Source organism: Charadrius vociferus, unplaced genomic scaffold, assembly GCF_000708025.1.
Source record: "Charadrius vociferus isolate BGI_N301 unplaced genomic scaffold, ASM70802v2 scaffold217, whole genome shotgun sequence".
Classification (NCBI taxonomy): domain Eukaryota; kingdom Metazoa; phylum Chordata; class Aves; order Charadriiformes; family Charadriidae; genus Charadrius; species Charadrius vociferus.
This window is the reverse complement of record NW_009649190.1, coordinates 3,623,385-3,642,109: the sequence shown is the minus strand read 5'-3', so window position 1 is coordinate 3,642,109 and position 18,725 is coordinate 3,623,385. Positions and strand designations below refer to the sequence as shown.

Here is an 18,725-nt window from a genome sequence, read left to right as displayed (position 1 = left end):
CTCTAACAACGGTCTGCTGGTGGTAGGTTGTCCATTTCTCCCTCTCAAAGACTCCTGCGCATCTGATTTCTGCCTGCAGCCACCCGAAGCCTTCGCTCGCTGGGAAAGCCTGCCAACTCCATTGATTGTCACGGCTGAAGGATGCACGGGCTGCTCTCAGCAAGAAGATGTAAATAGCAAGGCCAGGTGAAGAAGAAGGGAGCGTGGAGGCACAGCGAAGGGGCCCGGGGAGGCAGCGGTGTGGGAATGCACCAGGCGAGGGACCACCAGACGATCAGGAGGAGGAGGATGGGGAGGGCAGGAGGCAGCTGAGAAAAACTGTGAGCAGCACAGCATGGCACTGAGAGCTAATGTGATGTGACAGCGGCTATGAGAGGAGTATGACGAGGCAAATGAATCTAAGGGATAACAGCGACAGAAGACCATCGCATTTGAAGGCTGGTCATACGATGGCGATATCTGGGGAGGGGGAGAGGCAAGAGAAGATAGATTGAAGTCCTGCCTACACCAGGGTTGCAGAGATCATAAATAGCCATGGTCAAATAGGCTGTACTTCAGGTTATTTTGAGTTTGAGAGCCTCAAATGTAAATTGTGTTAATAGTGATATATGCAAGTTAAAGTGTGGGTCTGCCTTGTAAGGTACATTGTAACAACTGAAGTTAGTAATAGCAAGGAATGCTTATTTTTTTCTCATCTACTCTTGCAAACACTGTTCTTCTATTACACTGCAGATAAAAGTGTCCTTAATAACCACTCACATAAAGTAAGTATGAAAACGTAGAGTAAAAGCCAAGAACAAAAAGAACTGCCCCTTGTACATGAGGCTGAATTTATGAAACAGGTAGCAAGTTTGTGCCACAGGAGAAGGATTCCACCTAATGATACTTAGTGCATACAGATTAGCGCTATGTGACAATTACATATAAAAAATTGAAGAGATGCTTAATGTTGCCATTAAGACCAGATTCTATAGACACTATGTGTTATATTTACAAAGGAAAAAGACTGACTGCAGTTGATTTAAAACAGCTAAGATTTCAAATGGTGAGAACAATTTTTCAGTCGGTCGATAGACATATGAGATTTACAAGGAGGAAATGGAGTTTTCTGTTATTTTAATTTTGATTTAGAGGTGATTTAGCATATTGCAGCTTTCAAGTCCTGTGAACCATTTTTCAGTCAGCTGAGATTAAAGTCCCCAGCAAGATTAATTGCAGAGTTGGGATTAAGAGATTTTATAAATCACTCAAATTCAAAAATAAAGCTAGCAGAGTACTAGGATAATGATAGATATATCCATATTGTATCAGCTACAGCTAAATTGAATTGACACTGTAATAGACTGAACGCAGTCAAATATGAGAGTAGAAGTTATTAATAAAGATTATTCTTGATGAAAATGCAGACACCACTGCAGTGACAATTCCTGGGGGGAGAGTTCTCTTGAAGAGTGTTCATTTTTCTACAAACACCTGTATGAAAGACCCTGGTATGGCTTCCTGATTTGTCAAGGCTTCCTGCTCCGGAAAGACAGTATACAGGATAATGAAATTACCGCACTTCCTTCACTAACTATAGTGCACATGATGATGCAGTGCTAATTTGTTGTGACGGCTAAACTTTAAAGGATCTCAGATCAAAAGTTTGAATACTTGGGGAATTCACTGATTTCCTAAGTGGACCAAGGACAGGAATTCAGCTGAAATTCTTTCTCTCAGATCAGGCTGATGGAAAAATATGATAAACCCTATTCATATACAGGTGAATATATATACACACATACACCCACAGATAGACACCCGCCCCACACAAGAGACATCTACCCATGCGTAGCTATACATCCCATTCAATATACCAAAGAAAGAGACAGCGCAAGAGAGAGTTTTCCTTTGTTAAAGCCAAGGGGCGAACTGTCTGAATCCATTAAGGATGAAAGGAAGACAGTTAGCAGGAAAAAGAAATCTCAAAGGTATTTCTAAAAAAGGTTGAGGGGTCATTAAGGCACTGGAGAAATGCAAGGTTATTTCCCTGGCAGGCCATCTATGTGTTTTTATTCATTTATTTAAGTGGCTGCTCTGAACAGGGCACAGCTTTCTCTATTCTTCAGCCCACTGCACTACAAGGGAGATGCTGTATTTCGGGGGTGACGTGAAACCTCACCTTGTGCCCAACACTGAAACCTCAGCAGCATCTGGCCTTTAGCAGATGGAGAGATTGCGTCCACAAATATGCCTCGCTTTGTCTGTTCCATACCTGCCTCCCGCCTGGCATCTCATAAAACCAACGTGATACTTAGGATGCAGCTGAAAAGAGAACGGCGATTCTGCAGGCTGCCCGCTTTCTTGCTGACTCAGCCAACTGGGTGCTCAGCTAATTTCCGCAGTGCTACAGAAGCTTCCTCGCAGTGGAGGCAAGGAAATATTTTTAATTGATTAGAGCCTCCCAGAAAGCCAAAGCTAATTTGTCAGTTCTCAGATGAGCTGTTCTAAAAATCGTGTTCTCTAGTTGTAGAGATAAATCGGAGTTAGGCTGGGATGGCCCTCCGTCACTCCTATTCAGGTTGCATCAGTCACACATAGATAAACTTTTTGGGGAAGAACAACTCCCTCCTCTGCATGAGTGTGCTGCAGTTGTGAGTGAAGCAAAATGCCATTGATTTAAAAGCAAAGCAAAGCTGAAAGGGTCAGTGACCTCTGGCTTGGAAAATCTGGAGTCCAGTTTCAAGGCATGAGGCAAAGTTGAAAGACTGAAATAGACTGACTTCAAAGGGGAAAAAAATGAATCTCGTGAGATCAAATTATACTCTGAGATACCACATGGTATATTCTATTTTGGTGAAGAATAACTTAAGTTGGTATTATGCCCATGGGCTAACTTTAGAGAGATAATGACAGGTAAGGACCGACAATAATAAAACTATATGGACCTGTGCGGGAAAAACTGGTTGGTGCAGACTGGCAGGGAAACCTGATGGCAGTGATGCTTGGCTATACAAAATTAGGAACGTGAACTGGACCACACAGTATAATTAGAGGATGTAAGGAATAGAGACAAAACTTTAAAATCCTTAAAGGACATGATGTTGAAGGCTACAGAGGTGTAAAAACTGAAGAAATACGTAAAAATGAAAGATTTGGATAGATAGTTTTTCTTTGTTTAAGCAAAATCTGAATGAATGAGTGATTCAGTTTCTTTTATGTGATAAAGATAAGGTGGGAAAGCAGGTTAACTATTTAGAAGAACAAATGAAAATTACTTTATATATTTGTTAAAAAAACCCAAAATACAGGCCAAACATCTTTTCTTCAATGTGCTCTCAGATGTTTAATTTTATTTTAGTTAATGTTTTCCAATATGCAGCAGGTTGCCAAATGATCAGAATAGGCATCAACAGTGTTTATAGAAGGAATCTGGATCCTTTAGAAAACACTAAGAACTTCGTATAATACAAACCAAACAATGGTTATACCACAAATGTATTTTAATTATAATGATAAAAAAAAAGACGTTTATCCAGAATCCACTCCCAATATATTTTTCTTATTTTAAACATTATTTTACCCTTCCCAACATCCATGTGCAACATACACATGCATGATGCCAGAGTGCACAACATCTGAGAACAGATAAGGAAAAGGGATATTGGAAATTGTTATGCAGATTTTAATACACTTTGGATTAGGCTCTTTAACAGTCACTATGTTATGTGACACGGGCATTTGCCTTTGGAACCTCAGGCTGGGTCAAGTAATTGCATCTGGGAAATACAGTTTGTGTTTCTTCCCAGGTCTTTTGTGGTCACATTTGTGGAAGATCAATTTTGACAGTACTCATTTAAATGTTTCCTTACTTCACAGTAAAAGAGAGATGAAAATGGCCCACAGAAATCTCAGGAGGAATGTATGAATTCAATCATAGTGAGAAATGTGAATTAGACCCTTTCTGCTATGTACTTACAGGAAGGTAATCTTGCCAACACTCAGGAATACATTTTATGTCTTTCTCAGTACATTCCACAGTCTTGCACTTTATCTCTAGATTTTTTAAGATGATAGAGCCATTTAGGAGTGAGACTATACTTAGAAACAAAATCTAAGATGATCTGTTCCCATAACCCTAGGACCCATGATTTTGAGAGCAGCACCAAATTTCCCTAATTTTGTGGTGAAGTAGAAGAGATGCCAACACCCTGTGACACAGATAGCACCATCCTGTGAGGCCGTATGTTACATTCCACATACTCACTACCTCCCTTTTGCTAGAAATAAGCGTATGGAGTACATATTTAACCATCAATTCCCAACAATACTGACTGGCAGCAGCTACCTTACGACAAGCAGTCATCTTCCCACATTGCTTTATTCAAGGGATTTCCCGAACTATTTTACCTATGAATCAGTTTCATAGGGTCTGGAATATAGGTGTAATGAAATAGCAACAGGCTGAGAGTGAAAATAGGAGTCGTTTATAACAGTGGCTGAAGTGAATGGAATAAGAATCCACGTGTACAAAATATGCTAGCGCAATATTAGTTATATCTGACATTAGTCCCCTGTGCACACGTACTCATTACTTTCTTACAGATAATTTCCCTCATCATAAATACTGGCCTTTTAGTAATACAATATGGCATCATCAACTCTCTCATCCTTTATCAAGCAGTACATTTTCATATGATTTAAATGCACACACTTCTTACAATGACAATTGGCATCAAGATAAAGGCGGACAAAAAAAATCTATTACAAAGCAGGCCAAGAACCACCTCTTTGCTTGATATTTCATTAATAAGCAATGCGCAGCTGCATTACTGATGTCTCAAAATAACACAGTCGCCAAACACAACTATGTGTGGATTCAAAAAGTCCACCTCGTGGTGAAACAGCAAACTGGACCTTCACCTTCTATTTTAAAAGTATGCCTATTGCATATATTGCCTTAAGACTCAACAGATTCAACAGAGAGAATGACAAAAGAGACCCCTCCAACTTGTCTTTCCGATTAAGTTCTTCACATATTAGGTTTGGATGTCTGAGAGAATTTCAAGCTCCATTTTAGACTCAATAAATCCATGTAGTGGATACACCAATATCCCCTAAATAACATAATTTTAATTTGCTGGGGGAATGAATATAACCCTTGCATTACAACTACTACAAACAGACTAAGCCAGCAAAGAAGAAAACAAAAGGAGTCTGTTGAGACAGACCTCGTACAGCAATTAAGAAGTCTGGACTGGAGTGGCCTGGGCTGAGAGGAAGGCAGGAATAACGGTATCACCTGAGCTCAGTGGGCCCAAAGCTTTAACTAACTGAAGGAGAAGTTGTAAAGTTTCAAGTTCTTTCTTCACCATGTCATCACAGTTATCTAAATCCACAAATGTGCAGTCAGCAAGGTGTACAACCCCTGTATGACTTGTCAGTGACCTCAAAGCTTCCCTAAACTGGCACACTAAAAGTGGGAAACAAAGTTAGACCATCTCTAATACTGCTATACTGACCCATCTTCAGGTCACTGGCTGGGAAAGTCCAATTTACAGAATGACAAGTACTTTGAATTCACATCTCCCATTCTTTTTTAAATCTTTTCCTGATAATATCAATGTTAACTACTATAAACATTGCTACCGTGGCATTAAAATTCTGTTTATAAACACTTGTCTTTCAATAGCATAGTCGTGGTAATCAAATAGGAATTGGCTACTCTCTTTCAGTGCAATACCCTTCTATTATAGACCAATGTGGCACACCAACCCTTTCACAAATGTGTCGAAAAGAAGGTGTATTTTTTCTCCCATAGCTCCTGTCGGGAAGCTGTTCCAGAGCCTCGCTCTCCACACTGGCAAGGTGAACAATTCATCCCTTTTCACTTTGTTTCATAAAAGACAGGCACATCAATTTATTTGACTCTATTAACAGTCCTGTGGGGTAAATCTTCCCAGTTTCTGTTCCTATTAGTGAACATGTGTGTTAAGAATTGCACTCAGTCTTCCAGATAAGGTCTTACGTATGACACTGGTAACTCCTTATCTCTACAGGCAGCGCCAAAGGATACATCTTAGGAGTGTATTTGCCTTTTTCACAGATGCATTAGACAGGCGGTTTGTAATAATCCTGTGATCACCCAATAAAGCCCCATTTTGACACCCTCCCTCAGCAATTATAACTACTGATTATCGATGACACTCTGCACTAGTGCATTTCATCCCATTTCTTTTTTTCCAGTCTTCATAATCACTAGATTTTTCCTATATGACATTCTGAGCCTGCCTGATCATGGTAATGACTGGCCACCGTGTTATTGGTACAGTTCTACATTTGTGGTTAGTGTCATTATTGACAGCATTAGAAAATGAATCCATAAGGCATTCTGTAAATCTCTGTCTTTAACTCCAGCTTCTAGCCTTTGCTGCTGTATTTCCATATTCTTCCAGAAAACTGATGTAAAGCAATTGCTTACAACTTCATGAACAGTAGTGTATCGTGCATCTGGGGAAGTAATTCATATGGGATAGTGCAAAAGGTGCATATTTTTGTCAGACTGCCAGAGACCCCTGGCGAATGATATGGGTCAACAGGAAAGATTAAGTATCTTCAGCTGCTTACAAAGGGTGCAACTCAAATATAAATGCTTTCATATTAGAAACAAATCCAAATCAAACAAATAACTGCTGGAAATTATGCAACCATTTGCTAAATAAATCCATATCCATCCAGCTATACTGGCAACATGCAGGCAAATTTTAGGCAGTTATTTAAATTCTTTCCATCAAAATACTCAGTTTACATATTCATTATTGCCTTGAAAGTTTTATATTTCATCCTTCAAAGATATACCAACATACACATTAAAAAATATCACAAGGAAAGGACTCCTATCAGACTTTCAATATCCTCCTACTAACCTTAGGTGGTTTAAAAGGATAGTCCGGTGAAAAGGTAATGTCAAGGAAGAAAACTCCACCTTCATATACAGACCCTGGAGGCCCCAGTATAGTTGACCTCCATTCATAAATGTTGTCTCCTTTGGGTCCAGCACTAAAATAGAAAAAAAACCAAAACATAATAACCACAGACAATCAAAAATATACTGCATCAGTTATACTCTACTAGTAGTACCGCTGGTTTTGCAATAACACTGCAAGTTAAAATTGTGTATCACATTCATTAAGTTAGTCCTGGATAAAACATGTAACTGGTGTCCTAAGCTCTGTCAGTGAAGTGATATATTCAGCCAGGAAGAAGTATTAAAATCACATTATAAATTATTCAAATAAGCACAGAAAAATTCCCAACTGTCTTATCTCAAATATTTTAGTGGGCAGATGTGAGGTATTTACAGTGCAGGGATACAGAGACTTTGCTCAGATGTCTTGTCACTGTCTTGCCTCACAAGCCAACCTATTTTCACCTACCTCCTCATCCACCTACCTCATCAGTCAGTGGCAGTGTAATTACACACATTATTATACAGCACAGACTGTACTAAAGACTGAGCAGGGTACAAATGACCTTGCAGCCGCACTTTCTAAGTTAAAGTTACTAACCTAAGGTCTCCAGTCACTCGTACAGACGGCTGCTTTTCTCTGCAATCGTTACCCTATCTTAAAAAAATTATAAACATGAAGCAGGCTAAGCTGTTGGATCATGTTAATTCAAAGTTGTTGTTTAAAAACACAGTACTGAAACAATATTTAAAATGTACAAAACATAATCCTGTACGTCAAACAAGAAAAATCTCTCACCCACATGGTCAGTTCCTGACAAAATCAAAGGAAAAACTAATAAAAGTTCTTGGGCATGACTCTTCCAAAAGCCAACACAGCCTCCTTTCATATGGCATAATACTTGTCCATAGAAACACATATTATACTCAGGGTGGCCTCTTAAGGAACATGAAGACTTCTTTTAGTTTCACAGCCTCCTGATAGCAGTCACTGATACAGGACTTGAATTTTAATTAGGATCCATTGGGCTGGTGACTTCCAGATATCTGATTAATATTTTTCAGAGGAAGGCAGTGCTGGTAGATATTTCAAATAAGTGACGTGGTATTGTCTTGAGGCATTTCTTGTGAAACAATTCTTGTTATGTTTGCAATAAAGATTTCCACAGCATGCAGGGGTTTGTGAAATAACCCTGCGTGTAGAACAGATGAAAGCTCTTGGCTATGCTCCATGCCTCACAATGTACCCAAGGCATACAATTATTATACGACATCATGTCATGTTCACTGCTCAACTATTCATTTTGTTCACTGAAAGTTAATAAAACCCTCTTTCACCTGAAATTCCTTGGGCTCCCTTCATTAAAACTTCTGACTGCATGATTCCCTGCATACAATCTGCGTGACTTAGTACTGTGCGGTGTACTTCATTAGTCATGGTACCTACATCAATTTTCTGTAATAGCTGTTAATGCTTCTTGGCTTTCTAAACTATGCGCTTTCTTAACAAAAATGGGTTACAGAGACTATAACTTTATGGAACATTCATTTTCTATCAGCCACAGTAACAAAACTAGCCATTGTTTTAAAGATAAAATCTGGCTTTTTAAGTGTCACAAGAGCAGAAATGTTGCCATCCAGATTTCACAGTGTCTATAATACATCAGGTTGCTAGCTGCCAAACAAATTTAATTTACCCAGTTCTCGGTTTGCATTAACCTTTGAATAATAAAGCACAGCTGAGACTGCTGTAAGAAACAAACCAGAGAATGAATAATTAAAAACACCTCCACTACCTTTAGAAAGACCAATCCCGAGTCAACAGGGAAGGTTTAATTGTGACTGAACTAGGCATTAAGGGGCTAATTGAACTCTTTATAAGCCCAAACAAATGTGGGACTGCATCAGTGCTATGGCATACAAGGTCCACAGAAAGTAAAACCCTTAAAGAAACCCCACAAACCCACCACACAATTAGTTCAAATAGAAAAGGCAAGAAGCAGGGGCAGTCTAAATCTTACACCAAAAAAAAAAAGCCCGTAATACGTGAAGGAAATCCTTTTCCATTTTCTGCAGAAAAATGTTCTAATACTTGGAGAAGCAATGACTCAGTTGATGCCAGCAAGTTAAAATGGAAGTGATATAAATGCGGATCCCAGAGAAATGGTTGGAAACAGCAAGGAACAAAAGCAAACCCTGTCTTTATTAGACCTTATTTAGCCAGGAGGGGATGGTCGGGTCCTTTCTGGGTTTGAGCGAGGCTCACTTCTTTGATCAGAACTCTCTCTCTCTGATAGTGGCATTTTCATAATGTATATTATTTTTATTTGTTTTGCCATTTATTTAATTGCATTAACATTTGAAATGAACAGTCATTAATTAGAATAGTTGGAAAACACTCCATCTGCCAGTTGAACTGTTTCGGCACGTCCAGCTACAAGCCCAGCCTGATCACATTCTGAGGATGCTGATTAACATTAATTGAAGGTTTTCTTTGCAAATGAGAGATGAAGCTTTATTAAGTATTATTATTAATTTGAAGAATAGCTTGAATTGTATGGAGTGTGGGAAGACTGCTGTTATCGACGTCGCCTGTTGGAGTGCTTGCTGGCAGCAAGGCTGTTCAACCGAGGTAAAATACCGACCCACGTGCACAGGCAACAGCTGCTATTAAGGGCAACAGCACGCACAAGCATAACGTTTTTTGACTTGCACATTAATAATACAAAAAGTTTGACAGGTGTATTATCTTTGTTTTCCTTCTTTCCTAATTGTTAAGCCTTTATTTATCCGCATTATTGGCAACCAGAACGAAGACTCATCAGGCTTCACCAGAGAAAATTCCCATATGTGCAAGACCTCAGCCAGAGCCTTATTCTATAAGGTTTATAATGCAAGAGGATTTAATTGCCCTTCTCTCTACATGGATATCTGCCCGGCACATTGAAGCCCAAATGTTTTACATTCAGTATGATTTATACTCCAGCTCTATTAATGTCACTGGCAACCAAACCACGGATCTCAAAGAAAGCAAACCAAACATGTCAGTGCCTCAAGTTCTGTTATCTTTGGAAGGGCAGATTCAGATATGCACCCGCTCGGCAAAGGGCAGACTAAATCTGCCTTGAACTCGGCTGACCCAGGACCAGAGCTTCCACATGCCGCCTGCTACTAACCTCCTGCTCCATCAGTCAGCTTCAGGGGAGAAATAGCGACGGCTGCAGCAGCTCTGGGTGGAACTGGCTCAACTACAAGGATAAGGTGGTTAGGAGAAGGACAGGTCTGCTGTCACACCAGCAGCGCAGCCTCCCAGTTCGAGCCCTGATGCCAAAGCCCTAGCGAACCTGCAGGATGAGGCAACCGAGGAGCCCAGCGAGAAGCACGTGCTGTGACTCTGGAGCTGGCACTCCCAAGGCTCCAGTGTTTCCTCCCAGGTGGAACTTGTAACGTAGGGCTGAGGAGGTGCAGCTGAGCACAAAGGCCCTGGAGACCTGACGTTATCAAGGGCTCCTCAAGAGCTAGCTCCCTGCTGTCGTTATTTCCCTATAGCCGATGAGACACTGCAGAGAATATTGCCTGGTTTACCCGCTGGGGAGGCTTTGCTCGCTGGAAGAGCTGGAGTGGCTGGACAAGGAGCCAGCCTTCTTCCTCTTCCAGAATGACATCAGTATGAGTGTATGAAATTCAGGACAAAGGAGTCAAAACATGTAACGTGGTCTCCTTTGTATTTCACTCTCCTTTGCCTTTCCTTACACGCTTTACTTCTGCACCACTTCCCACATACATACTTGCAGGTGAAACGTATGCACATCAGTTACACTTAGTAGCAAAATACTTTAAATGCTGCTATAACTGAATTCATTTTGCTTTAAATATGCTTAACGCGCTGAGTCTTTTTTATTCCCTCAACATGTTTTAGGCAGGCAGCCACTTGAAAGCAGTGCTGCTAAAAACTGCTTGTCCAGTACAATGCATTATAAACACCAAGCTTCCCCTGCAGTTACAATATCCTGAAATACTAAATTTAAAATGATGTAGAAGGAGAGCTGTATGAAAACAACAGCATCTATGAGACATACCAGATGAAAACCTATCTGGAGGAGTTATGAAAGTACAGCTGATTTTTAGCTTTACCAGAGCTGTGGTTTGTATACAAATTTACTCGATTTCCAGAGAATAACTCAAAAAAGTGAAAATACAGAAGGTTTATCAAGTATTCATATGGAATAAATTAGTCAAAACAATGGTATTGTTTTCTAATCGAACTTTCTTGAGGAGGGATCACATGCTTCCCCAGCGTCTGTAACTGGAGGTAGCATAACCTCATTGTGTGTTTCTGGTGATGTGGGAAATGAGGACTAGTTCAATGTCTTCCCTTCCATGCTTGGTCTCTGAATCTTGCTGGTATCCACTTTTAAAGTGTAACCGTACTCTTTAACACAAAGGAAAGACAAGCCTGTAGCACAAAACAAAGAAGTAAGAAAAGGAATTGTAACTTAAATTGCCTTCTAGTTCCGACACGCTAATGGTGTGTGTGGGGAAGCGGTCAGGCCAAAGAAAACAGGAAAGTGAGATGGCTGGGAGGACTTCCCATTCCTCAGGACTCAGAAAGAGATGGAAAGATTCTTCTGGACTGGGTGAGTTTAAATTCATTTTTATCCTCATCCTTTACAGCAGGGCAGAATAAAGCAGGACCAGGATATTATACTAACTTTGCCCATGAACTAACTTTCCATGGCATTTTCTATGGCAATTTATTCTTATTACTGCATTGTTTAATCTGAATTGCCTTAGCACACAGAAACACACATCAGAACCGGGCTTCCCCTGCCTTAGTTGCAATCCATGGAAAATGCAGACTCTCTCAACTATCTTCAACAACATGTGACAGCAGAAAGAAGAGGGATACACTTAACTATCTTCCTTTCGTTTTATTACATGGAACCTTGACTTTACTATTTCCCTCTGAAGAGAGAAGCTCACCACAGTATTATCTCCATTTATAAGACATACAACACAGTTTCTTGCAATCCCATTTCTTGCACATCTAACAGTTACGCTGGAGCAGATCCTGCCTCCAGCTGCCCTCCGTGAATGCTTCTGGGAAGCCACTTGCCCAGAGGGCAAAGTGGATACAAAAGTATTGGAAGATTGGCAAAATAATTCAAGAGCACAGCTGGTGAGGGAAGAGGATGGATGTAACAAAACAGAAGACTGCAGATTCAGCTTTCAGTGAGATGCATCTCTTGAGAAGCTCATACGGAGCCTCATTAAAAGAAACCCAGCACGTACCTCTACTCTCTGTTTGGAACATGGTGCCAATACTGAAACTGGGCCTAAGCAAAAGTGTTGCTTTGGTCTGTTCCACAGCTCGGGGCTGTCCCCGTGCTTGGGGACAGCCACGAGACCAGCAGTGGGGCTGTGCTGGCAAAGTGGTTGCTGGATAATCTCAACCTGGGAAGCGGTAAAGCTGCATGAGCTATGCTGATGCTGACATCACCAGGTGATGCACACCCACCTGTGCACCCAGCCCAGCCCTGTTCAACAAAAAGCAAAAATAGTGCCACTGAGAAGCATTGGCATCACAGCCCCATGAGCCACTGCTGTGTGTCTTTGGCTATGGAATGGATACAGACAGCGCCAGCAGCACCAGTTATCGGTGGAATTTCTTCCACTCTTCTCCCAATTCTCTCTCCTCTCCATTCTGGAAGCCCACCTGATCCCCCACCTCTCGAGCCTTCACCCCTTCTCTTCCCTTGTTACTGACAATTCTTTGTAGAACCTGTATTTTCTATTTTCTGCTTAAAGTTGGTGCCTCTCACACCCCTTCTCTCTTTATGGTGATAATTCATTGCTCCTTCATCGTGGCGGATCCTTCCTCCCTTCAGGTACACGCAAATCCCCCTCCCCCTAACATTCCCCTTCTTTTTCTCTCATCCAGAGCCATCAACACATCCTGCTATTCTTCTTCTTTCTCCAGAAAGGAGGAGGGGGTGGAAAACAATGCAGGGGGATTTTATTACAGTACAGCAGTTACTCATTTGGTTTCTTTCCTTCCCTGTTGTACTTCTTCGGAGACATAGAAAATGAAGAGCAAGCAGAGTGGATGCTGCAGCAACAGTGGCGTAGGGAAGGGAGCCACAGCTGCCTACCCAGATGCTACAGTGATATCAGTAGGTACTTTTATAAATGTATGTAATAAACAGTTGCCACAGCAGCCAAAGGAATACATTTCCACAAAACAAAAACAAAGAGATAGCTGCAAACACTGAGACTGCCTGTGGCAATGGGCACAGTTGTATAGTTAATAACACCTCTGCTATGCATAAAATTAGCAGGCTAGTCTCCAAGCAGTAAAATCAAAGAGCAATTAAAGAAATAAACCCCTTCAGAATTAGAGATAAGTGCTTAGTTCGGCTATAATATTGATGACTTAAAGTCTCATCGAGAAATAAGCCCTCCCCAGATTTGCACCTTTGGAATGCATAACCTTTTCTAAATGTCTTTTTTTCCTGAAAATCTGCTGAAAAATCCTAAGATTTTCTTTCCTTTTTTTTGATTTGTTTTGGTTTTGGTTTTTAAACTTATCCCCATCTCAATTCCTACATCTAGATGGTGCAAAAAGTGCCATTATCAAAATACTGGAAGATGCTCATGTTTCTTACCAGTTATTATCTAGATCAAAGATAGAAATTTTTCAGCGTTAAATTTGAGGCCCAAAAGATCTGAATTACTCTAAGAAAATAAACAATATATATGCATTTTTAAGGAGTTGCTCATTTTACTTTAAATAGACAGTATATGTAGTGAAAAAGCTTGACTTTCCATGATCTAACACTCAAATTTGGGTCTACGCTAGATCCAGTATTTTTGGTTGCCCTGCAACATTACTGGGAATTTATGTGTTACATATGTCGGAATATCAATGTAATTAGATGAGGTAAGCATGATTTTTGGGTAGGTATCTTTCATTAGACTTAATTGTTCATAATGGAAACCAAGAGTGAAGTGGCTGGGCTACTTGTCACTCAGAAAGGCTTTGGCAGAAAGAGAGACTTCAGACAAATCCCTTACACCACTTAGTTTCCATTACAGCGAGAGAATTCAGCTGAAAAATCAGGATCAGACTTTCTTCCAGCTCTTCCAGTTTTCTGATTGAGACCATCTTTCCATAAGAAACTTAAAAAAAAAAAAAAAAAGTACTTTTAGGCAAGCAGTAAGAGAAAGAGGATATTAAGACATTTTCCTAACCCATGCTACAATTCCTTCAAAGTGGTTATATCCTGCTTTTATCACGTGCTTTTTATTGAAGCCAGTTACCATTTTCATCTACACTTTGGAACCAATATGTTTGTGGTAAACGCAATTGGAAGAATATCTAGGAAAACCGATCCCAATGAGCTGTCAAAGGAGCAGCAACATATTACAGGACAACACAAGATATTGCTTCTTAGCCTTACTGAAAGCGGTTGGATTCAATATGGTATGCCATTTTTTCACTGTGAATCTTCTCTAGTTTTAGCAGGGTGTTTCTAGAGGTCCCAAAAAAATCACCCAAAGCGATATGCAGTTTCACTTCGGGGCTGCTTCCACTTTCTTGCGGCAAACCCGCAGGACTCCAGGTCAGTGTGCCAATAGTCTGCGTGAGCCAAATCCTTTTTTTCTTGTGATTAACTTTCTCTGCCCTCCTGTCACTGGAGCCATTAAAAATGATTGGCTGAAGCTGCTGAAGCTGTGTTGTGTTTAAAATTAATAAGTTTTGGCCACAGTAAAAATAACAAATAGATTAAGACCAAAGCGAGTATCACTTAGTTGATTTTATTATTCACTTCTAAATAATACCACTAAGAATTAAAAGTATTCTAGCACTTTAGCAGACCGGTATTGTTCAAAGAGTACTTTGATGCTTTTATTCTCTAAAGTCCCGTCTTGAGAGCATTCCTGAGATAGAAACCATCATGAAGAGAACTGCTTCTTAATGCACAAAACAGTTATTTATATTATAGTATCTACAGCAATTTATTCATTGCAAACACCATTACACAGTCTATGATCACAGCATGCTGAGTATTCACAACGAGATTTTAAAAATGGCAATTTTGTTAAGTATTCTCCACTTTGTTCAGCTGAACAAAATTACATAAAATCCTTCACAGAAGGCTTTCCTTGTTCAGGGCCAGAAACAATCATTTGCCTCCTATTACACGTCTATGGGCTTGACTCCCTTTTGCCACATCTTTCCTTTCTTTTTCTTTTAAAGTAATACCACTAACTGTAAGTCTAGCTCTTTTATACCGCCAGAAATAGACCGCATAGTTTAAATAAGATAAAATATTTAACAGCTTGATTTGCCTATATGGCAAGCATGATTTGTAGTCACGTTATAGCAAAAGAGGAAAACAAAGGTAGCTAGGAATGAAAAACACTACAGAAAAATTAATAGACTGTCCTGGGACCTTCTAGTATGACCTCCAACCTTGCAAGTTGCCAAGTGATACTATTTCCACGTTACTCCTAATTTGCTTTTCCTTGTTTTTTCCTTAGCCAGGATTGCCATTTATTTTTCAAAACACAACGACTTTTTAATTTCACAACATGTCCCCTTACTCACAACACCTGCATTTTACCATTCTATCTTTCTAAACAGAAAACATGACACACAACAGTGGAGTGGCACCATCAGGCACTATATTTTTTAATTCTACGTCTAATTTAAAAGGATGAGGTGACTGAGTGCAGACATAGAGCACAGAAACCCCATAGCAGCTGGAAGATTTAAGAGGTGTAGTAGGGAAGAAAGCATTCTTTAAAACAGCATTGACTTTCTAGTTTCTGTGGAAACCTTCGAGGCAACACACGACAGAGAGGGAGACAGGGCTAAAGCAGACCAGCTCAAACGGACTAGAAAGACTTGTCATGAATGGGTGCAATATACCAAAAGCTTTGGATCTGAAATCCATTTGATATGTTGATTTGATCACTTATAAAACAAGTATTCCAAGCTCCTGGAAATACTGGAAACGATGAAAAATGGAAAAAAAAAAATAATCATGCGCAACGTATTAGCGATGAACAGATCAGCTGAACTTCAGCTAACATCTCCTTCACTTTCTGATGATAGATTGATGATTTCATGTAAGAAATTTTTTTAAGCCTTATCCAAAAAAGAGCTGTATAGTATCTAACTTCAAGAAATATTAGTGTAAAGATATTCTGCAGTAGTCAGCCATTTCAGTAATTGAGAATGATTTATACAGGATTATTTCTAATATATACACACACAGATATTTTGATTATTATGAAGACTATAGGCAAGGCAGTAATATTTTTCAATGACTGTACATTCTCTGTTCCTCAGAAAGCTGGTTTCGTAAAACCACTAGTCATCGTATCTTTCCCCTACTTGGAAATGATTTATCCAACTGCCTATAAAGAGGTTTGATTTGCTCAAGACTGTCATCTTTAATAATCCCATCCACAGGCAGTTGTCTAAATAGGATCCTGGAAATTTTGAAACCTTACACAGCAAGAATAATGTAGCTTTTTTTTTTTTTTTCTGAAGTGGCCCAATTCTGAGATTTCCCTTTGTGATGTTTTAGAGACTTTTGTTTCTTTATATAACCTGCTTGAAAAACTCCCCCAAAGTATTAATGAGGGAAAGCAATGAGAAGAAGAATTCAAGGAGTTAGTATTTACAGAGAGAGAGAGAGATACCTCAGCCATATAATATAGCTGTGTACCCAACAAGTTTGCTCCTCTGTCCATCCTGCAAACAGAGGAACAGGCTTGAATACAGACTCTCCTCATTTCAGTGAGATTCACACACGTTTACACGTGAAATCCTTGCTTACACAAGGAAACAACTCTATATTATGGCATAGATTAACTAACATGATGTTAAACACATTATAAAACAAGTCATTTCCTCCTGAGTAAACAAGCCTATAAAGCCAACAGGCACAGAAAAAGGAAATTTGATTCTGAAATCCATATACTTCAAAAGCAGATTCCTTTTATTTAGTCAATTTAGTTAAGAGGCTGTCTTATTTCTCCAGATCCCTGGTAAACAGAAGAAAACACACTTGGAAATTGCTGGCAAACGGACACATTTTCACAACATTTGTTCTTCATTTGAAATTATCGTCTTACTTCAAATAAGTAGACCAGCCACAGGTCCAAGGTGAAAGAAACTTTAAAATGTCTCAACTTTTGATTGAGACTGATCTCCCCCATTGCAGGCCTCATTCTGACTTATCAGAAGAAAACACTATTTATAGGCAATTTTCTTTGCAGTGTCTGTGAGGACTGAGCAATTTACACCACTTGACTGACTCGTTGAAATAAACGGGGATCTGGCAGATTCTTCAGGAGTGTTTATGTGAGACTGGGACCCGTAATGTGGCTTCTTCTACTTCAGTAGACTACTATTAAGACTTTTTAACGTACTCCTCCTCTGGGGTCAGGGACTTATCTGGATCCACAACAGGGTAAGAAGAAAATAAAATACACAGAAATTTCTCATTTTTCTCCCAGGATAATTTTCTCCCAGGATCTTTTGGGAGAGTCTCTGGGTCTGAGGTTAGGAAGGGGCTTTCTGGTCTGAGGCTGCTGGAAACCGTCTCAACGTGAGATGTGGAGTCACCGAGTGAACTTGCTAAAACAGTCCCAAAACCTCTGGTTATGCCACAGACTTCACTATATGAATGGGGTCATTCCAATGTATTTTTCAGTAAAGGTGAGCTTATTTGGGACAACCGAGGCTACATTCTTCTCAGTACACAGGCCTCCACTGTGCTCCCAGGATCAGGACTTCTGATTAGAAAACCCTTCCCCATAAAGGGCTCAGTTTCATCCCTTGTTTTATTCCAAAGCATTAGGATGGAAAGACATAAAGTAGTCCTGGGAAGGATGATGGCAAAACTGGTTCAAGAAAAGAAGGACGCTTGCTTGTCATTTGAAAGCCATAATGAAAGCGTGTGGCTGGAAGGAGAAGTCCTCAGCCTGTGTTCTCAGCATGGGAAGGCAAACAACCGGTGTGAAGGTACCTGCTTGTGAAAGCAGTCTTCACCTTAGAGCTGGAGCTGGGGAACTCGGAGCTCCGTAAAATCCCTCTCAAGGTTTCAAGTGACACTCCCACTGCTGTAGGCCTCACACATGATCTACTCTAGAAATGATGCCTTGTCTAATGAAGAATCAACATTTCTAATTAGTAAGGGAGAACCAGTATTCTAATCTGCAAGTTGTAATCGATCACTCTGTCATAGAAGAATAAACTTCACATACATAAGGCCTGTTTTTTTATAACCACAGCGTATGTTCCCTACATCGAGATATAATACCAAACCCAGTTTAAATTGCCATTGTAATTTCCTTGGCAAACAACAACTTGGAATCCTGACTCACACAGATGTTTTTTGCATGATAAAAATTACATTTGTGTTATTTTCTGTCCCATTTTCAGTTCCAGCTCATCTCCCTGGTTCGGCTGCCAGTGATACCTTCTCTCATCATTGTTTATTCACCCGTAATGTGCATTAAGTGACAAATGACCAGTCTTTGAGTCAGAGCTACCACCACAAGGAGAACCACAGAACAGTACACTAGTCATGCTGAAATCCACAATGCAAAAATAACATGTAGCTTAACCTACGAATACAAGAGCCATGTTACTTATCTTTATCGTGCGTTACTGCTTATCTTTATTATCCTAATCACACTTGTTTAAGTCTTGTGTATCCAAAGCAAACAGCTGGAGCAAATGACTATGAACTACAGAAAT

General features: G+C 39.9%; 1 protein-coding gene across 1 annotated transcript in view; it reads right to left on the bottom strand.

The window, feature by feature from the left end:
* LOC104289921 (transcription initiation factor TFIID subunit 4-like) overlaps window positions 1–18,725 on the bottom strand; it is a 223,140-nt gene that overhangs the window by 33,392 nt on the left and 171,023 nt on the right. Inside the window, exon 7 of the mRNA XM_009888953.1 lies at window positions 6,906–7,038. Within this exon, the coding sequence (XP_009887255.1) occupies window positions 6,906–7,038 (133 nt within the window). The remainder of the gene's footprint in view (window positions 1–6,905; window positions 7,039–18,725) is intronic.